At 37.9% G+C, this 23,484-nt stretch overlaps 1 protein-coding gene across 1 annotated transcript in view; it reads right to left on the minus strand.

The window, feature by feature from the left end:
• The window catches only part of LOC131427471 (uncharacterized), a 165,021-nt gene extending 157,533 nt beyond the window's left edge, over positions 1 to 7,488 (minus strand). Inside the window, exon 1 of the mRNA XM_058590690.1 lies at positions 6,790 to 7,488. Coding sequence (XP_058446673.1) covers positions 6,790 to 6,813 — 24 coding nt within the window. The 5' untranslated portion in view covers positions 6,814 to 7,488. The remainder of the gene's footprint in view (positions 1 to 6,789) is intronic.
• Positions 7,489 to 23,484: the final 15,996 nt, after the last annotated feature.

A 23,484-nucleotide genomic window follows, 5' to 3' on the forward strand; every position in this document is an offset into this window, starting at 1 on the left:
TAGGCAAAATAACAGTAATGGTAAAATACATCATAATCAACTCTCAGCTGGTTACTTCACAGTTCTTCATCCCAGTAATCCGACTTGTTTCTCTTCCGTGAAAAACCCATCTACAATTGATCTGGTTCAAACGGATCAAAGTCACATTTGTAGTGAATCGATTACACATGCTGACTTTGACTCAGATCATCTTTCTGTAACATTCAGACTTTCCAACGAAGCTTTACTTAATCCAATTAGTTCTATATTCAACTATCATAGAGCTAATTGGTTGGATTACAGATCTCACATTGAAAATCATGTGGATCATGAAACTATTTTAGAAAATTCTGCGGACATCGACACAGCAATTGATAATTTGAATCATTACATTATCGAAGCTAGAAATCTTTCAGTTCCTAAAGCTCAAACTTAATTAAATTCTCCTATCATCGATGACAATCTTCAATTGCTCATTCGGTTGAAGAATGTTCGTCGACGACAATATCAACGTTCTCGTGATCCAGCTATGAAAAATATAGTTAAGGATTTACAAAAAGAAATTAAAAATAGATTTACTCTTTTGCGAAATGAAAATTTCGCTAATGAAGTTGAATAAATTAAACCACATTCTAAACCTTTCTGCAAACTTTCTAAGGTTCTTAAGAAACCTCAGAAACCAATTCCTGCTCTCAAGGAAGGAAATCAAATACTTCTTACAAATTGCGAAAAAGCTCAAAAACTTGCTCAGCAGTTCGAGAGTGTACACAATTTTAATTTGAACGTTGTGAGTCCTATTGAAAATGAAGTCTCACTGAAATATGATCATATTTCAACCCAAGTGTTATCACACGATGACATTATTGAGACGAATTTTGATGAAATTAAATCAATTATTAGGAAACTCAAAAACATGAAGGGTCCTGGTAATGATGGAATTTTTAATATTCTTATTAAAAATCTTCCCGATGTTGCCTTGAGACTCCTGGTTAAAATTTTCAACAAGTGTTTTTCATTAGCAGTGTGTTTTTCATTCAGAGTACCGTCCCATTAACATGTTGCACACGTTGGAACAAATTTTGGAACTTGTTGTTAAAGATCAGCTGATTAACTATTTAATCTCTAACAGTTTGCTAATACCGGAACAGTCGGGATATCGGAAAAGTCACTCTTGCGAAACCGCTTTAAACCTGGTTTTAGCAAAATGGAAGGAGAAAATCGAGATTAAAGAGACTATTTTTGCAGTGTTCTTGGATCTCAAGCGCGCTTTCGAAACAATTTCTAGACCTATACTGTTACAAACACTACAACGCTTTGGTATCGAAGGAGTAGCATATAAATGGTTTGAAAGCTATTTATTTGATAGAACTCAGAGAACTGTTTTCAACGATGTTGTGTCTAGTTTCCAGGGTAATTCACTTGGTGTGCCACAGGGTAGTGTTTTAGGTCCGATTTTATTCATTATGTACATAAATGACATGAAGCGAGTTTTACGGTTTTGTGAAATAAATTTGTTTGCTGACGATACTGTTCTGTTCATTACAGCTAAGGATTTGGATGAAGCGGTTGCACATTTGAACGAGGACTTACATTCTCTGGCTCAGTGGTTAAAATTCAAGCAGTTAAAACTGAATGTCGCGAAAACTAAATATATGGTTATTTCTGCTTTAAGCACTGGACGTGAAGCCAACATTGAAATTGATGGAGAGATTATTGATCGCGCTAGAGAGTTGAAGTATCTTGGAGTCATAATTGATGATAAGCTAACATTCAAATCTCACGTTAACAACATCATCAAGAAGGTTGCCGAAAAGTACGGTGTATTATGCCGTCTGAAAAATGATTTAACGACCAGTAGTAAAATTCTTCTGTATAAATCAATAATCTCTTCTCACATTGACTTCTGCTCATCGATTCTGTTCCTTGCTAACAACACGCAAATATTGAGACTCCAGCGATTGCAAAATAAGGTCATGCGATTGATTTTGAAATGTAATAGATATACTTCCTCTAATATTCTATTGAACGCATTACAATGGCTTTCAGTGAAACAGAGAGTATATTATTTAACAATGGTGTTCATTTTCAAAATCTTAAATGGAATGCTGCCTCGATATTTGTGTGATCGGATTGAAAGAGGAAGTGACTTGCATTGGTACAACAATACTAGAAATGCGTCTGATGCGAGAACACCAAGCTTTTTGTCAGCCAGATCCCAGAACTCGTTATTGTACAAAGGGATTAGTTTTTTTCAATTCGATGCCAGGACGAATCAAGCGGGCTGCAACATTGAGGGAGTTCAAGAAATTGTGTATTTCACACATAAAATCTATTTTGTAATTAGATCTTTAATGAGTTAGTGCAATTTGATTTTTTCGAAAACTGTGTAAAATGACGAAGATTGTATTTATTTTATTTTTGTTTTTTTTTTTCAAGTAAGACGCATTAGGTTGTTATGTTCTGTATGATGATGATGGATTTTTAATAATTTGTTTAGTTAAAAAAAAAATGAGTTGTCTACAAAAGTATGAGCCTCGCGCGTGCAAAGCAGGTAGAGGCAATCTGGAAATTGAATATGACTGGAACTGGATATGTTCTCTTTTATTTTTGAGAGCTTTAGCATTCTACGTGTCGAGATCGAATCTTAACTTTGTAAGATTTGATGAATTATTTATTGATTATATTTCGGAAATAATAGGGATCGGAAGTTGTTGATGGAATTGGGCTTGGCTCTGCTCATCCACAGTATCGTTACTCCATCGTAGCTGATCTTTGTAACGATGAACTAGTCCGGCGGGAAAGGCCAGGTGAATTACTGTCTGATACTGACAAAGATATCGGGTTCGATTCCTGATTTGTTCAAGGATCTTCCCGGGTTGGAAATTTTCTTGAATGACCCTGGATAGTAAATCGGAAATATTTGAATGTTTTCTTGTTCTCAGTTGTACTTTAGAAGGAGAATCTATACCTGCTGGATTAACCAGATCGTTTTATATTTAGTTAACTGGTTAAAATATGTGATGCAATATTTATTATCATTTAGATAAATCGTCCAGCTCACACCTTTGTAGGGGTATGAGGCGGGACCATCATCATCATCATTAGCTTACTTCCCAAAAAGATGGAAAAACGCTAGAGTAATTCCTTTCCTGAAACCTGATAAAAATCCAGCAGAAACATCAAGTTATCGACCAATTAGCTTACTTTTATCTATCAGTAAACTTTTTGAAAAAAATATCTTGTTGAGAATGATAACATTCAACTACTCATCAACTTGTAAGAGTAACGAACATGATAAAAGCAAATAAATCTTCTGGGTTATCCACTGGAGTTGCTCTTCTAGACATAGAAAAAGCATTCGACAGTGTTTGGCACAAAGGTTTAATAGCAAAAATGTCTGATTTCCAGTTTCCTATTTATTTGATCAAAATGATGCAAAATTATTTAACTGATCGTACTCTTCAGGTTAGCTATCAGAATTGTAAATCTGAATTGCTACCCGTACGAGCCGGTGTTCCGCAGGGTTCGAGCGTAGCTCCAATCTTGTATAATATTTTCACTTCTGATCTTCCAAATCTACCCGTTGGTTGTCAGAAATCGCTATTCTGTAACGACACAAGTCTGTTAGCCACAGGTAGAAATCTAAGAGTGATCTGCAGTCGCCTACAAAGAAGTTTAAATATTTTCAGTGATTATCTGTCAAAATGGAAAATTAAACCAAATGCAGCAAAAACGCAATTAATTATTTTTCCTCATAAGCCAAGAGCTTCCTTTCTTAAACCAAACAATAATCACATTATCAAATTGCATGGTTTGGAATTGACATGGTCTGATCAAGCTAAATACTTAGGTTTAACGTATGACAAAAAACTCACTTTTAAGGATCACATTGAAGGAATCCAGGCAAAGTGTAATAAATATATTAAATGCTTATATCCTCTTATTAACAGGAATTCTAAGCTCTGTCTAAAAAACAAGTTGTTAATTTATGAAAAAAATTTCAGACCAACCATGCTTTATGCAGTACCAATTTGGTCAATTTGTTGTTCCACCAGGAAGAAAACGCTTCAAAGGATTCAGAATAAAATTCTGAAAATGATTTTGAAGCGTCCTCCCTGGTTTAGTACAAATGAGTTACACAGATTCACAAATATAGAACCATTAGATGTAATGTCACATAATATTATAAGCAAATTCCGACAAAAATCGATGCAATCTTCAATTGAATCGATTCGCTCTCTGTATTAGTTAGTAAGTTAGTATATAAGTTCCTTTTCCCCATTACACAATACAAGTAGGTTTAGAATTTTCCCTACACAAAAATCTCAGAATTGCGGCAGCAAATAATGTCATCATGGTAACAACCAAATCATATATATAATGGGGCTGAAAAGTCACCACATGTGGCTGAACACCCAATTTAAATCTTAATAATTTAATTTTAACTCATAATCCAATAAATAGTTATTTAAACAAAAAAAAAGTCGTTTTTGTAAACATTCCTTGATGTATATTTCGCTGTTCATTGAAGCAGTGGTGATGAAGGGTTTCGAAATCGTACCGCAGCTACAAATTGCTTGCCATAGCAAGACCATAGCTTTCTTACCAAATTTTTCGACTTCAATCGATGTCTCGGACTGGTTTAACACTTGCCCTTCTCGCACCGTATAATATTGTGATCCCGGCAAGGATTTGTAATCGAGTTTCACGTAGGTTTCGTCGTCCATGATTATGCAGTTCAAATTTCCAGCAAGAATCGTATTGTATAGCTTTCAAACCCTCGGCCTGATCGATGCTTCTTGTTTCGGACTACGTTTTGGTTGTTTCTGCTTCTTATAGGTTCGAAGATTCAAACGTTCTTTAACACGAAGAACATTTGACTTCGAAGTGCCCACTTTTTTGGCCACATCCCGAACTGAAACCTCCTTCTTTTGCTCGAACGCCTTCAGTATACGTTCATCCAACTGAGGGTTAGTAGGACCTTTTTTCGACCCGTTTTCGGTTTATCCTTAAAAGTGTTATCCTCACCGAACTTCCTGATTGCATTTCGCATGACTTTTTCACTTAATGCTTCCATTTTTGCTATCTTTCTCAGTGACAGTCCGCGTTCTGTGCACCATTTGTACACAATTTTTCGACGTTGTTCTGCTGAAAGTCCACGCATTTCGAAACAAACTAATGAAAATGAATAAACAACTGCACAAGTGGTTAGAGAAGAGTGTAAACAACAGGACGCAGCCATAAAAATTGACAGATTCTGATCCATTTCGAAATGGCAGCGGTTTTTAGTTGCGTCCATACTTTCTGGGACAGTCTTTATATGATAATTTCTGAATAGGAATTTAAACCAAAATCGAAACATTCATCGATGTTTTTCTCCATTTGAAGTCAATGTGAAATTTGTCCTGCCTTGAAAAACAGCTGAAATGTGAGATATCCGCCCTTATTCTGAATAACGACGTTGGGGTTCGATCGAATCATAGCTACCTTTGATTTTGCTAGCGTTATGGGTAATACAAATGAAATACGAGCGAAAAAACGATACGACGTTATTCAGAATAAGGGCGATCATCTTCTGGTTGTTTGGAACGAAAACTTGAAAAAGGCATAGTTTGTTGTATTGACGCGTCAATATTTAATGGTAGCGTGCTGGTGTTTACTGTCGTGAAATGATATTAGAGAAATCTCATTCATTAAGTCAATATTATATTCTGCTTCAAGCAGAAATCTTCGCGATTCTGTGTGGTGCACATTTCGGATGAGTTTGTTAGAGCCGGTGGAACGAATTAAAATAATTTAGAAGAATGGAAAGGTAGCAATAAATGTGACTCAGATTCGTTGCAATAACCTCCTAAAAACTTCGTGACACCCATGCTGAAACAATCTACTGTTACCAGCTAGCTACTCTCGACAGCAATCCTCTTTTCCACATGTGATAACAATCGGCCTAAGCCACCTCTACCACTTCCGTGCATGTGCAAAAACAGCATAGGCATACAATTTGAAACCAACGTCACATTTGCCCGGATAGATTATTTCCCATCGGCATTCGATGTCCCAGCTAGTTCGACTACGGCCGTCCGGTATCAGGTGAAATCCGTAATCACCTCCGAAAACCATCGGAAGAAAAAATAAATAAAAATGCCTATCGCCACAAAACACCGCGGCAAAGAAGTATGGATATAAATAAAATATTCAAATCTATCGCCGAAAACAACAACAATAAAAAAAAAGCAAACCGACCCGCAACCGAAGCCGAACGCGCGAAGCAATCTCTGCTGCCAGTCATATAAAGGTGATTTATATGCTAAGCAGAGCGACAGCAAAACTTCAACATTCGTTCCGGCCCCCTGGAAACTCTCACTTTCTTCTTCGATTAGTCAGGCGGGGTCTTCCGGGAGGCTCCCGCCAACCTGCGAATCACGAAACGAACGAAATCACGAATTTCACTCCAACTTGTCGCTGCGGGCATAAATGTCACCTCCCAGTTTTCTGCTGCTCCGGCAGATGACGGCGATCCTTCTTCAAATCGTGCCGCGTCTGTTTGTGGAAACTATTTAAGGGCCGGTCGTTAAATGGCGATAAATTCCGGTGCTTTGACAGACGGCCATCGATTAGCAACGTTTTTTTTCCCTCGAAGATCGTTAATGCCTTTTCACGTTTGACACCATAAAAACTATCTTCAGAATACATTACACACAACCATCCGGAAAGGGAGGGAGACGCAACAGAAGAAGCAAAAACCTTTTGGTTCAATTTTCCATCCCACTTAACGACAAACCAGATCATGAAAGACCGTTTTTCACTTACCATTTCGGAATTGCAAATTTTCATCCTTAACAGCGTGTGAGTCGTTTCGAGTCGAAACACGAAAGATCCTTTGCACTGGCAGATCGGTAATCCAAACGGATGGGGTTCCTGTTTTTCTTTTTTTTTTTTTATCAAACTGTTTTGAGTTTAGGGTTTATCGTCGTATTCTAGATTCACAATCACCTTGCAGGAAAATTGTCGCCTATTCGATGTCGCACTTTTTCCGACTTTTCCCAATTGTTAGCACACTCTCTTATGGCACGGGACCAACAACAAAAAAAAACACTCCTATCTTCGATCCAGCACAGATAGCAAAAACAACAGGTAATCGTTTCGAAACCTTCGCCAATTCTTATTCCACTTTTGGTATTCCAGTCACGCACGTATCCACTTTATATTCCTGCTTCTTGTTTTTTTTTTTTTGGTGCAACTTTTATGAATCCCGAGATTCTTCTCGGGTCTTCCCTTTGTCCGTCGTCGCAAAAACACAATCGAAATGGCACAGAAATGGCGCACACCCGCAGGCTTCAAAGGGGGCACCTTTCACTAAAGGATCGGTGATGACGGCACGGAAATGACAACAACAACAAAAAACAGGCACACACAACTCACAACCACCTGACGAGCTCGACGTTAATTCGCTAAATGCCATCGAAATTTAACCCCGCAATGCTATTATACAGATCAAGTTTGAATTTTTCCCAAAACCTTTCCGCCGGAGAGTGTTCCCACTCCGTTGTGGGAAGTTGACCGGCTGAGGTGTCCGACTAGGTAGGTGCCACCGAAAGTGAGAGCGAGAGAGAGAGAGAGTGAGTTCATCCGCGCAGCGTCGTCCTCGGCTGCGCCAATGACTCAGAGCTGAGAGGCTGCGGTTTGCTGGTGGTGAATATGCAACCAAACTCACCACGATCGTCAAAACCAGCCCCCGTTCATTCGCAGGTTGCCGAACGGGCACAACTTAACGAGATGAACAATAATTTTTAAAGGAGGATTTTTAAAGAGACTGAAACCGTAGTGGGCGATGTTGGATAATCGGAAGAAGAGAGTTGAACGCGAAAAAAAAAATACATATACATACTAGTTATGCTTGGCTCTCAAGAATAGGCGATGAGGTAACGCAAAGTCAGTGAAAAAGAAAGTTAACCTCGAACCAGGTAGTGGCTGCCAGTGCGGTCTGGCGCGCAACGAGAAACGAGGTAAAGTTCAAATTACGTTGACTTTTGATAAATGGGAAATGGGATGATTGCCACCGTGATCGTAGTTTCAGCTCAAATTTCAAACATAATTGCGCATTTTTGCATTAGTCAGCATCTCACAATGTGTGGTCATAGCAACTGATTTATGTTCTATAAAATGATGAAACGAACATTTCCCAAAAATACGTAGTTCAAAATATCACGAGTCTAACTAGAGAAACAACATTTCTTGAGCAAAATTCATATTTATTCACCAACATAATCACTTTCATGTGCAATACAATTAGCGCTTTTACAATTCGATGTCAAGCTTACAGAATGATTAATCTTTGCCCCATTGAAAAAAGTGTTAACTAATCACGCTGTAATTTATCAGGATCGGAAGAAAGCAGATCGGTAATCAAATTCAAATTCCAACGAGAAACAGGATTCCGAAATCATTGTAAGAAGTAGAGCAGTCGAAAAGGCGCGGTGACAAAACTTCCTGATTGCAGATTCGATTAATTTTTTCCACCTGAATTAATATGAAGTCAAGATTGAACGTTCAAATCTCGTTTTCTAATTGTCCTGCAATCCGAACATCTTACACCTCAGTGGACTTTTTGCCTTAACGTCTGTAACATTGAATGCACTGAAGGTAGTAGACTTATTCGAGCAGCTTATGAGCTATTTTTTTTTATTTTGATTATACAAATTTTAACCTTGAGGTCATTTGCCACTTCGGATTAGAATAACATACTACTTAGAATTATTGAGTTACATTTTTTACGTTTAGTTGAAGAAAACTTTCGGTGCATCAAATGAAAAACAGATTAGATTCGTTTTAGAATATTACTACGTCGTTGACAATTCTAACTTCTATTCCTAATTTCTTCTGCATATGTGTGCGCTTTCGCTGCGAGTATGGTGAAAATGTCGTCTACATGCCAGATAAAAATAAGCGGACCTAGATGAGAGCCCTGTTGTTCGCCGGTTGAAACATTAAGCCTTTATGACAAAGTGTTGAGAAAGTTGAAACTACTTGTCCACATTTCGTTACGTATGATTCGATCCATTTCGATAACCTACTTCTATTCCATACTTTTTGTCATTGAAAATGCCTTACCCCTCACTGTGTGAGGCCAGGTGTCAATTGAAAAATTCAACTTAAACATATGAGACAATGTCGTTTAAGTATTTTATTGGTATACCATTGAAAAATCGGTTTGAATCAGCGATGCCAGATCGTGCGCACTGAATTTCCGTATTACATCTTGTGTCGAAGTGTTGGCAGAGGAGAAAAAATCTGTATTAATCCGTATAACTTATTTTACATCTATTATATCTTTTTTATATCAATTGTTGCGTAAGTTATGTAGGAGCATTTTTGTTTTGGTTTTTGAAGAATTTTTTTTATGCGAAAAAATTACAGGGTTGTGTACGATACACGACCGATCATGGTGACATTAAAATATAATTTTCCAACTCTCCCATTAACAGATTTAAATTTGAAAAATAGGCAAATAATTGTGGAACAACCAGTGAAGGCATTTCTCCAAATATACAAAAAAAAAAGTAACAAAGGTATTTTATCTACTATTCATTATTTCTACGATTTGGTCTCAATTTTTCGATCGATTTTATTAGATCAATTTTTTGACAGTTGTCGTTGTTAAAGCTCATCATAATATTAAAAGGGATAATTATTATTGTCTTATATTTTTTCCGAGAATATTTGACGACTTCTAAGAGGTGGCTAAGAGCATGAAATGTGAAGTTGTGAAAGCAATAATTCAGTACTTGTTAAGAAACAATGTCGTTGATAAAATAAAACATTGTAGCTTTGCGGCGTTTTTCGAGTGTTTGTAAGTTTATGAGCATACAACGAGCCTCATATGAAGGAAGAGGAACTGTAGTCCAGTTTAGATTACGAAACGCATATAGTAGAAATTGTTTTGGATAGATTCGATGCGTTTTTCGTGTATGGAATTACATGGGTTCCATATTATGCTGTAGTATCCCAAATTTGGCTTAAGTTGTATTTAATAATTTTAATATGTAAGAGTCCTAAAATTTATGACTGAAACGTTTAATGAAGCCTAACATACTATTTTCATTATTGACAAATATATTATAATGCACAACGAAAGTAAGTTTTGAGTCTAAATTACGCCTAGGCCTCTAATAATTTTACATTTTTCTGCTGATTGGCTTCGTACATATATTTCAATACAAGAAGACATGATTTTTCTACTAAATGAGCCTTCAGTTACTAATATATCATCGTCAATTGCATATTTTTATGAAAAAGAAGTATCTATGATTATCTTTATAACACAACTTTGAACTGAATCCATTAGCAAGCCCCCGTTTCGCTCGAAATTTGAGTTTCCCGTATACGCACGACCCCATCGACAAATCAGTTCATTTTTAACTTACAATATTCAAGTAATGCTTTCGAATCAAGTTAAATGTGGCAAATCCATCAACAAATCACCGAGATACAAGCGCTTTAAATTAAGTACGAAAAATCTATAAATACTTCTTGAACGCACTTGACGATAATAGATTAGTAACTGAAGGTTCTAACATTAGCTTTAGAATCCTCGATAGTGTTTCACAATTTTTCAAATTTGCTTTTTTTCAATTTTAAATCTGTTGATGATTGAAAATTTAAATCTGTTGAAAATTGAATTTTTTTATGTCATCATGATCGGTCGTGTTTCGTGCATAACCTTGTTATGTTTTTGTTTTGTTTTTTGTTTACTGGCTAAGATGTGTGTTAAAAGATCAATTATCATCTAGATAACTCGTTCTGTTCATTCAGTAATAGCCGTTCAACCGAGAAGGTTGTGTATAGAAGCGTACAGTTTAATAACGCTGGTTAGTTTACACGCGTTAAATACGACAACGGTTGAACTACAGGTAGAGACCTGTTGGCAGCAGCCGTTAAAACGTATAGTCGTGCTGCATAAGAGAGCCCTAGTGCTGGGCCAAGCTGGTGAAGGAATCAACAAAGGGCGTTTCCCAAGCTCTACCCAGGCCACAATATACAGCCACAAGTGCTGAGCAGGAGAGTGCAAAGGCACATCGAAGAAGAAGAGTGCAAAGGCACATAGAAGCAGGAGAGTGCAAAGGCACACCGGTGCGAAGGCACTTCGGTGCAGAAGCATATCGGTGCGGAGCACAAGGAAGAAGGAGACAAGACAACTCGGTCTTTCCACTGCCATACAACACGCAGGTATACACCGGTGACCTGCGCTGGTTGCAGCTGGCGAAGACAAAAGTAAATCGGAAATCCAGTGGTGCTGGATGTCAGGTAGCAGTAGCATCACATCCAACAATCAGCATCCAACAAGAACATCTAGAGCAACGAGGATCTACACGGCAGTGCAACGGAGATAGACAACAATTTCAAGGTAGAAGTTTTTTCTTTTCCTTTTGATTAAGTACTGTGTAGTGTTGGTTCCATTTTTTTATTTTAAAGTTTGATTAAAATTTTTAATGTGATGGATGAATCCATGGACGTAAATCCTAGCATGAATCCGATACCCCCACGAACGAAAAAATATCAGGAGAGCTCATCTGGGCCTTGGATAGTCTTTTTTAGACGTAAATCAAAGCCATTAAACATTTTACAAATTTCTAAAGGTTTGACATCACGATTCTCCTCAATCAAAGAGATCATGAAAGTAAATAATGATAAAATTCGTGTTGTAGTAAATAATTTGAAACAAGCGAATGATATTGCGAATAATCTTCGGAACATTTCACTAGAGAGTTTAAAGTTTACATACCCTCCAAAGATGTCAAAATTGACGGTGTTGTTACCGAAGCGAGTCTTTCGGTAGATGATTTACTCAAGCATGGTGTTGGTCGTTTCAAGAACTCTATGCTTGAGGGTGTGAAAATACTGGAGTGCAAACAACTGTACTCAGTAGTTCATGAAGAGGGAAAGAAAGTTTATCGCCCATCAGACTCGTTTCGAGTGACATTTGCCGGGTCTGCGTTGCCGTCCCATGTCTATGTCGATAAAATTCGCCTCCCTGTTCGGCTTTTTGTTCCAAATGTAATGAATTGTACGAACTGCAAAAAATTCGGCCACACAGCTACTTACTGTAGTAATAAATCAAAATGTATTAAGTGTGAAGGGCCTCATAAAGATAATGATTGCAACAAGGAAATTGAAAAATGTATTTATTGTGGAGAAAGTCCTCATGAGGATATTTCAGTATGCACTGCATTTAAAGTACACAAAGACAAAATTAAGCTTTCTTTAAAAGCACGGTCTAAGCGCACATATGCAGAAATGCTTAAAACGGTCATTGATGTCCCCCCTTTGGAAACCGAAAACGGGTTTACAAATCTAGAGGAACCAGAGGACTCTGACTCTGACGAAAATAGTGAAGGTAATTCGTTTATCACTACCCAAGGGTCAGTTAAGAGAAAGAAGTCTTCTTCCAAATTACCAAAAAAGACACCTAAAATTTCATCTTCAAAAAAAGATCCCCGTGTTAAACAAAAAAAGTCAAAACCAAAGACTGTGCCTCCTGGTTTGTCAAATTCACAAACCAATCCAGGATCTAGCACAGAAAAAGGTAATAATTCTGTGGGCTCTATTTCACAGCCACCAACAGGATTACTGAAGTTTTCGGAAATTGTTGAATGGATTTTCTCAGCATTCAATATATCTGAACCCTTAAAGACCCTCATAATGGCATTCCTTCCAATAGCTAGAAATTTTTTGAAGCAGTTATCAGCTCAATGGCCAATTGTCTCAGGTTTTGTATCTTTTGATGGATAATTTATCACCCGCCGCAAATGATTCAATCACTGTCCTGCAGTGGAATTGTCGAAGCATCATGCCAAAACTTGATTCATTTAAAATTTTATTGCATAGTCAAAAATGTGATGTATTTGCTTTATGCGAAACATGGCTTACTTCAAACATAGCTTTAAATTTTAATGATTTTAACATTATACGTCTCGATAGAGACTCTCCGTATGGTGGAGTACTTTTGGGAATTAAGAAATGCTATTCCTTTTATAGATTAAACATCCCTTCAACTTCTAGTATAGAAGTTGTTGCTTGCCAAATAAACATTAAAGGCAAAGATATTTGCATAGCTTCGGTTTATATTCCTCCAAAAGCACAAGTTGGACAGCGACAGCTTAATGAAATGGTTGAAGCCCTTCCTGCTCCACGATTGATTCTGGGGGATTTAAATTCGCACGGAATGATGTGGGGTTCCGTTTACAATGATAGCAGATCATCTTTAATACAAAACATTTGTGACAATTTTAGCATGACGGTATTAAATATGGGTAGCATGACACGGATCCCAAGACCTCCTGCACGCCCAAGTGCATTAGATCTATCTCTTTGCTCAACATCAATTCGACTAGATTGCACCTGGAAAATATTGCCTGATTTACACGGTAGCGATCATTTACCAATCATCATCTCAATTAGCAATAGCAATTGCATTGCTACTTCAGCTAGTATTCCATATGATTTGACAAAAAATATCGACTGGATTAAATACCAAAGTAGTATCTCTAGTATTTTGAATTCGATGGAAGAGCTCCCCCCACTTGAAGAATATGACTTCCTCATTTGTTCGATTCTGGAGGCAGCAGAACAATCCCAAACTAAACGCTTTCCTGGGCCAACGACTAACAGAAGGCCTCCCAACCCCTGGTGGGACAAAGAGTGCTCAGAGGCTAAACTCGCTTGCAAGACGTTTCTAAAACGGGGAGGAGGAACTCCTCAGAATTCTGAAAAACTTATGGTTTTAGAAACCAAGTACAAGAGCATACTTCGAGCCAAAAAATGTAGCTATTGGAGACATTTTGTCGAAGGTTTGTCAAGAGAAACCTCAATGAGCACTCTTTGGAACACAGCCAGACGAATGAGGAATCGTAACGTGGGCAATGAGAGTGATGAATACTCGAACCGATGGATATTTGACTTTGCTAGGAAAGTTTGCCCAGATTCTGTTCCTACGCAGACCATTATACGGGAATCTCCTCCAAATAATGGTTTTATTAATAACCCATTTTCAATGATGGAATTTTCTATAGCACTCTTGCCTTGTAACAATAGCGCTCCTGGGTTGGACAGAATTAAATTCAATTTGGTGAAGAATCTGCCCGACCTCTCAAAAAGACGTTTGTTGGAATTGTTCATCAAGTTTCTTGAGCAAAATATTGTTCCACCTGACTGGAGACAAGTGAAAGTTATCGCCATTCAAAAGCCGGGGAAACCAGCTTCCAATCACAACTCATATAGACCCATTGCGATGTTGTCCTGCATCAGAAAATTGTTCGAAAAAATTATTCTACGACGTCTCGACACTTGGGTCGAGACGAACGGTTTGTTGTCAGATACTCAGTTTGGCTTCCGTAGAAATAAAGGGACGAATGATTGCCTTGCATTACTTTCGTCTGACATCCAAATTGCCTTCGCTCAAAAGCAACAAATGGCATCTGTATTTTTAGACATTAAAGGAGCATTTGATTCAGTTTCCATTGATGTTCTTTCAGATAAGCTCCACCAACATGGACTCCCAGCGGTTATAAATAATTATTTGCACAACCTTTTGTCAGAGAAACGCATGCATTTTTCACATGGCGATTTGGCAACAATCAGAATTAGCTACATGGGTCTCCCGCAAGGCTCATGCCTCAGTCCGCTCCTCTATAATTTTTACGTGAATGACATTGACAGCTGTCTAGTAACCCCATGTACACTAAGATAATTGGCAGATGATGGCGTGGTTTCAGTTACTGGATCCAAAGCTATTGATCTGCAAAAACCATTGCAAGATACCTTAGATAAATTGTCCGTTTGGGCTGTTCATCTTGGTATCGAATTCTCTGCGGAGAAAACAGAGCTGGTCGTTTTTTCAAGAAAGCATGATCCCGCGCAGCATCAGCTCCATATGATGGGAAGCATGATCCAACAGGTTTTAACTTTTAAATACCTCGGGGTGTGGTTCGATTCCAAATGCACGTGGGGAGGACACATCAGGTATCTGATAACAAAATGCCAACAAAGAGTAAATTTTCTTCGAACAATAACAGGATCTTGGTGGGGTGCTCATCCGCAAGATCTAATAAAATTGTATCAAACAACGATACTTTCAGTGATGGAATATGGATGCGTTTGTTTTCGTTCCGTTGCAAACTCTCATATTATCAAACTTGAGCGAATTCAGTACCGTTGTTTGCGAATTGCCTTAGGCTGCATGCATTCGACACATACAATGAGTCTTGAAGTTCTGGCGGGAGTTCTTCCATTAAAAGATCGATTTTGGGAGCTTTCATCACGCCTGCAATTAAGATGTGAGGTGCTGAATCCCATGGTAATTAATAATTTCGAACGACTAGTCGAGCTTCGATCGCAAACAAAATTTATGACAGTATATTTTAACCATATGTCAAAGGAAATCAACCCATCAAGATATATTCCTATCCGTGTCAGCATCCTAAGTGCCCCTGACTCAACTTTATTTTTCGATACATCCATGCAGCGCGAAGTGCGTGGAATCCCGGATCATCTACGCTCGACGGAAATCCCAAAAATATTTTCAAGTAAGTTCAGGCATATTGACTCTGAGAAAATGTTTTACACGGACGGATCGCGAATTGAAGAAGCGACAGGGTTTTTTATGTTCAACAATAATGTTTCGGCTTCATTTAGGCTTCAAGAACCTGCATCTGTTTATATAGCAGAGCTAGCAGCAGTTCATTATAGTTTGAGTGTAATCGTCACATTATCTCCAAACCATTATTTCCTCTTCACAGATAGTCTGAGTGCAATTGAAGCCATTCGCTCAAACATGACTGGCAAGACTGAACCGTTTTTCCTGGGCAAAATAAAACAGTGCCTGAACGACATATTGAACAAGAATTATCAAATCACTATAGTCTGGGTCCCGGCTCATTGCTCCATTCCTGGCAATGAAAGAGCCGATATTTTAGCCAAACGTGGTGCTGTTGAGGGTGAAATTTATGAGCGACCGATTGCTTTCAACGAATTCTATAGCTCGTCTCGCCAAAGAACACTTGCCAGCTGACAAGCTTCTTGGGATAAAGATGATCTGGGTCGGTGGATGCACTCAATTATTCCTAAAATATCGACAAAGGCATGGTTCAGGGGACTGGATGTGAGTAGGGATTTCATTCGTGTGATGTCCAGACTCATGTCCAATCACTACACGTTAGATGCACATCTCCTTCGAATTGGGCTCTCCGAGACTAATCATTGTGCTTGTGGCGAAGGTTATCGGGATATTGATCATGTCGTTTGGGCATGCGTGGAGTATCGTGATGTCAGTGATCTCAACTAATAAATTCTTGCTTGTCGTGACCTTTCATACATGAAACTTATTTATCATTTCATAAAGAAAATTGGAGTTTCAATTTAATAAAGGCCCCTTTTAAGACTTATTTCTGATCCCAGCTGCGTCCATGAGTTCAACCAATAGCTAAATTAGAATAAAAATTATGTAATGATACAAACAAACTCGAAACAGTTTATGAAATTATCAACAAAATGTCTGAAAATAACAGCTTATTTTATAATTTATAGAAGGTAATCGTTTGGTTCAAATAATATTTCCGAGTAGATTTCATAATTAATGACGAGTTACCTAAGATGATATTTAAGCTATAAGAGAATATGTTTTAATAAATTCAAAACGTTGTGACTATGTTGGAATTAAATTAGGATAAGAATATTATGTAAAAGTGATGCTACGGCGAAGAAAAACTTATGTAAACTGCCTTAAGAAATAAACGTATTTATTAAAAAAAACTCGTTCTGTTCACCGCTTTGTAGGGGTATGAGGTGGAAACATCATCATCATTATCCATTTCAATAGTCTGCATTCTATGCCATACCGTTTCGATTTGTGTAATGTGGTCGTAACAAATCGATTTTTAGTCGAGCTGTACGACAAGTTGCACCGTCCTGTTGAAACCAGTAGCCAGTTCATTTTCGCGAACAATGGGCATAGCAAAAACATTTATCATGGCTCGATAACGATCGTTATTAGCAGTTTTAGTTGCTCCATCATCGTCTTGAGAATATTGGCAGAGTAGTTACGAAAAATTTCAAATTCAAAACGCGCGAAGTTGAAAACGAAAAACGGTGATACTTACCGCAAAACTTGAAAATTCACTTGAAAATAATTAATCTGCACACAATAAATAAATCTGCATACAACATGTCACTTTTGAAAACTCCATGAAAACGATTCCATATTAATTCTCAATCTTTTTCGATGTCCTTAGTAAATATATAATCCCTGATATACGGAGAATGTAAGTGAAAATAAAATTTCAATTTTATGATTTTGAAAGAAGTTAAACAGATTTCAGTGAAGACAATTTTTTTGCTACAATATCTTCTTGCTCGGCATGCTTTCACGTCTCGGTAAGCAGACCTCTTCAGGATGATCTGGTTTAATCTTTTCGATTTCAGTTTAAATTGTTTATCGTCTTCTGTTTACCTTTTGTTTTCTGAGACAGCGTCTTCTCTTGCTGTGGGATTTTACTCTGATCATCCTTCTTTTCCTTTTCATCTTTTATTATTTTATTTTTTTATTTGGAGCAGGGAAAAGCCCACTGGAAATAGTATCTGTCGAACTTGCTCTCCAGCAGGCATAAAACCTCCTCATCTTTTGAATCAACAGATTACAATCATACGAATGATACATTTCCTTAAATCTAGTGTTTCTTTAGTAACTAAATCTAATGAGACAATAAAATGAACGTTTTCTTGATAATATTACGTGACAAATGAAAAAGGAAGGAACTGAAACATTTGTCAAATATGCGGCACATGCTAGCAATGGGCTCATTATATCCATAATTAGTTCTAGCATAGGGAATCCGGAAAAATATGTCGAATGTCTAATTGTAACATTTGCAATACCTCGGTGCAATCGATTCGCGACTGAAGTAGGTCTGTCACAAAACTAGCCTTACAAACATCGCGACGGACAGATTATGAATCGAGACCAATCAGTAAGTTGCGGTCACGGTAACATGGAATTTGTGTTGAGTCAATGCGTTGGATATCCTTTTGGTAATAAGGTGACCAGATAACAGCAGCATATTCAAGAGTTGAGTGAACTGAAACGCAATACGGAGCTTTCAAGCAATGAACATCAGAGAATATTTTAGTAACGCGGAAAATAAATCCTAATAGCGTAGAAGCTTTGGAGATTGTAAACTATAGGTGCTCCTTAAAATTTACCTTGGAATACAGAAGAACACCCAGATCCTTAACAGATTATAATATTATAGTCGCTATAGAACTTGAATACAGACTTTTTGCGACTAAAAGAGATGATGGAGCATTTAGAAGTATTTAAGACCATTTTGTTGATGTTACACCAATTAGATAAATTATCCGATTGTTCTTGTAGGAACTCTTAGTCAACTGCAGATTTGATTATATGAGATATTTAAAACCCATCGGCGAACCATACTTTTATACACTTGATCGAAAAATTGAATCGTCGAGATACAATAAAAAATATAAACGGTTCAAGTGACATCCTTGAGGAGCTCCAGAGATAATTACAGAGGTTTTACAGTTTTCTGTTTCCACTATCATTTAACGACCAGTTATATAGACAGATAGATTGAAGCCAATGCAAAAATGATCCGTTAAATTCCAGTCTACTTAACTTGGAGATCGTTATGTGATGATTGATTTTGTTTTCACAATTGAGAATTTATTTTTAATGTAAAGCTGAACAATTTCAGCGCGTTCTTTTGGTGTGTACTGTTCCACGGTAAAATTGTCTTAGAATGACGCTTCCAACGCGGTATGTCGATCTGATAATTCTGTCAAAAGTTATTGGGTAGCATTGGTATCGATCGAACGCTTACCTAAAGTCGAAGTAAAAATACATTGACATAGTTGCCAGAATCCATTGCATTCAGACTGAAAGTTACAGATTCTTAAAAGTTTGTAGCGTTTGAGCGACCTTTACATCCATGTTCTGCAAAATATTAGGCGATTTTATGTCTGCTGGAAATAGAGATTCAATCAGTACCAGTTCGAACAACTTTCGAATGAACAAATTAATTAATAATAAAATATTGCTGTTCGTTGGATTTGGCTAATTATTTTTAGTAGCATTCTACTGTTCCGGCTTTCAGCAACGTCGGTTGCATAATTGCAGATTCACCACTTGTTGTAGGACTAAAAAACGGTTATGGTTGCAAGTGATTCCAAATAATTGCTTTCATCAACAATTAAAACGGATTAAAGAGCGGTATATCCACAACAGTTTACTTAACACTCTCCGATTTTTCACGCAAAACAGGATACGCCTGAACGACCTTGCCACATTCTTGTGGCTTTCGGTTCCAATTATTACCATCTTCCATATGACCAAATCCGCAAAGCAAACCCGAGCGAAGTAGGGTACGGTGCGGAATGATGCGATTGATATTTCGTTCGATTCAATCAACTTGCGGTTGACATCATCGCCGCTGTCACCTTCGCCGGCTGCTATTAAGGTACGGTACGGCACGGCGCCAATTCCGTTAACAGCAGGCCCTCTACTTCGGTTTTGTTGTGCAATGATAATAAACACCAATCCGAAGTTATAGCGGCGGCTCCGGCAAAACACAGTCGCGCGGCGATCGTAAAAAAAAGTGCACATCGTCAACCGTTGCTTGCATATTTGCAAACCGACCACAAACCGTACCCCAGAGTGATGCTCGCATTCGATAAGGTCTCTTCTTTCAACACGTATGACGCCGGTGCGGGATCTCCCCATCAGACATGAGGAAATGGGGCCCTCCCAACAGCAGCAGCTATTCAATTAATTTGTATCATGCAGAATCAAACATTACGCGACCGCTGCAGCTCCATGCATTCATTATGCACGGCAACGAATCGCAACTCTCAGAGCTGCATCACTTCGGTTTGGCCACATTCTCGACAACGAACGGACGGACGGACGGATTCGACGTGGTTCCGTTTAATTTGCTTACGGAAAATGCCTTCTTAGCCAGTGTGTGTTTGTGTGAATGTCAGTATTTTCATCCGTTCATCCGTCGACCGCGCAGCTCCAACCGAATGAACTTGGGCCACGTGACGAGAGAAAACTCACCACTTTCGCTTTCCGCTTTGCTACCGTGTTTGCCTACTTTCGCTCTCGCTCGTCGCTCAGCCGTCGTCGTCGTCGTCGTCGTCGTCGCCTGAAGCACCGACCGACAAACGAACCGTACCGTGGAGACTTGGCCACTCTTGTGGGACAGGAACCGGCTTGTTTTTATTACAGCTGAGCGCGATGTGCTCCACTGCCGAACGCGCTTCGATGCCTGAGACCTCTATTGGCCGTGCGGGGTGCGGTCAACGGTTAAAAGCTGTAACAGATTTCGCCGACTGACTGCAGTTTTATTACTCAATTAAATGCAACCGCTGTTGGCATGCCGCTGGTGCAGCGGAATGAATTCGATAGGTATCAGGGCGTGTGATGAAAATTGGGTTTTCGTTTTACCGGGGTTTTCTTTGTTTTGATTTTTCAAATGTCACCCAGATGGTTTCGATGTCGATAAACGTTCCCTCGAGCGAGGTACGAACAAACGAGTGAGGGTCATCTCGTTTTGTATACTGAAGCGTGATTAATTTTTATGCTTCCGGCTTTAGGCGTTCCTTTCAATACAGTTTTTTTAAATTGATTATTATTAAAAAATTCAGAAGCTTTTAACTTAGTCTAGCCATTGCATTGATGCTTACCCTGAAAACGAATAATAATTCCATACTCTTGCTTTACCTCGCGAAATAAAAAATGCGATTAAGAGGACGAAAGTCGTAAATTCTTCCCCCCAAAACCGGCAGTGATGAAAGTTGAACTCAAGACGGTTATAAATCAAACGAAGAGCGCTCACAAATTCGGATTTTGTCTTCCAATCTTGCAATTCTATTTATTTTTCACTTCGGCTGTTCTATTTCTTTTGCATTTGTGTTCAGATTAACTGACGATTTATGGGCATGGTAGGTGGGTAAAATTCGGGGTTTGCTCCTGTTGTAGGTTTTGCGTAAACCCCGGCGATTCCCCGGTGAAATATTGCCACGATGGCCTCCCATCCAAACGGCGCTGACGATCGGAACGAGCGAACGGTGTGGGGCAGTAAATAATACGGACGAGTAACAAAACCAAACAAAAAAGGTACCGGCACTATTTATGGTCCAATTTAGTTCGTGTTTTCTAAGTGCGAAGTCAACGGCAATTTGCGTTACCTCGGGTGATGAACTGCGGAACGGTTTCCAAACGTTCATCGATTTGGGGTCCACAATTCAAGCTTCCGTTCCGGGCGACGTAGGAAGGAAGGTTTTAAAACCTAACTCTGAAGTGCCTTATTCGACATTTCCTCGTGAAAACTGATGATAATTCTTACCAGTTCCGGGAAAGATTTATCGCAATCACTGCAAAGGTAAAATATTATGTAGTTCGATTTTTTTTAAATAACTATTTAATGGAATATGAGTTAAAATTAAATTATTAAGATTTAAATTGGGTGTTCAGCCACAAGTGGTGACTTTTCAGCCCTATTATATACATGATTTGGTTATTACCATGAAGACATCATTTGCTTCCGCAATTCTTAGATTTTTGTGTAGGGAAAATTCTAAACATACTTGTATTGTGTAATGGGGAAAAGGAACTTATATACTAACTTACTAACTAATACAGAGAGCGAATCGATGCAATTGAAGATTGCATCGATTTTTGTCGGAATTTGCTTATAATATTATGTGACATTACATCTAATGGTTCTATATTTGTGAGTCTGTGTAACTCATTTGTACTAAACCAGGGAGGACGCTTCAAAATCATTTTCAGAATTTTATTCTGAACTTTGAAGGGTTTTCTTCCTGGTGGAACAACAACTTGACCAAAAATACTGCATAAAGCATGGCTGGTCCGAAAATTTTTTATAAATTAACAATTTGTTTTTAGATAGAACTTAAAATTTCTGTTTATAAGAGGATATAAACATTTATCATATTTATTACACTTTGCCTGGATTTCTTCAATGTGATCCTTGAAAGTGAGTTTTTTGTCATACGTTAAACCTAAGTATTTAGCTTGATCAGACCATGTCAATTCTAAGCCATTCAATTTGAGAATCTGATTATTGTTTGGTTAAAGAAAAGAAACTCTTGGCTTATGAGGAAAGATAATTAATTGCGTTTTTGCTACATTTGGTTTAATTTTCCATTTTGACAGATAATCACTGAAAATATTTAAACTTCTTTGTAGGCGACTGCAGATCACTCTTAGATTTCTACCTGTGGCTAACAGACTTGTATCGTCACAGAATAGCGATTTCTGACAACCAACGGGTAGATTTGGAAGATCAGAAGTGAAAATATTATACAAGATTGGAGCTACGCTCGAACCCTGCGGAACACCTGCTCGTACGGGTAGCAATTCAGATTTACAATTCGGATAGCTAACCTGAAGAATACGATCAATTAAATAATTTTGAATCATTTTGATCAAATAAATAGGAAACAGGAAATCAGACATTTTTGCAATTAAACCTTTGTGCCAAACACTGTCGAATGCTTTTTCTATGTCTAGAAGAGCAACTCCAGTGGATAACCCAGAAGATTTATTTGCTTTATCATGTTCGTAACTCTGACAAGCTGATGAGTAGTTCGAATGTTCATGACGAAATCCAAACTGCTCTGGTAAAAAAATTGAATTCTCATTTATATGAGTCATCATTCTCAACAAGATTATTTTTTCAAAAAGTTTACTGATAGAAGAAAGTAAGCTAATTGGGCGATAACTTGATGTTTCTGCTGGGTTTTTATCAGGTTTGAGGATAGGAATTACTTTGGCGTTTTTCCATCTTTTTGGGAAGTAAGCTAATGAAAAACACTTGTTGAAAATTTTAACCAGGAGTCTCAAGGCAACATCGGGAAGATTTTTAATAAGAATATTAAAAATTCCATCATTACCAGGAGCCATCATGTTTTCAAGTTTCCTAATAATTGACTCAATTTCATCAAAATTCGTCTCAATAATGTCATCTTGTGAAAACACTCGGGTTGAAATATGATCATATTTCAGTGAGACTTCATTTTCACTCTCGAACTGCTGAGCAAGTTTTTGAGCTATTTCGCCATTTGTAAGATGTATTTAATTTCTTTCCTTGAGAGCTGGAATTGGGTTCTGAGGTTTCTTAAGAACCTTAGAAAGTTTTCAGAAAGCTTTAGAATATGGTTTAATTTGTTTTACTTCTTTAGCGAAATTTTCATTTCGCAAAAGAGTGAAAGAGTAATTGTTTAATTTCTTTTTGTAAATCCGTAACTATGTTTTTCATAACAGAATCACGAGAGTGCTGATATTGTCGTCGATGATAGGAGAATTTAATTTAGTTTGAGCTTTGGGAACTGAAAGATTCCTTGCTTCGATAATGTAATAATGATTCAAATTATCAATTGCTGTGTCGATGTCCGCAGAATTTTCTA

The sequence above is a fragment of the Malaya genurostris genome, chromosome 2 (assembly GCF_030247185.1).
Source record: "Malaya genurostris strain Urasoe2022 chromosome 2, Malgen_1.1, whole genome shotgun sequence".
In the NCBI taxonomy this organism is placed as follows: Eukaryota; Metazoa; Arthropoda; class Insecta; order Diptera; family Culicidae; genus Malaya; species Malaya genurostris.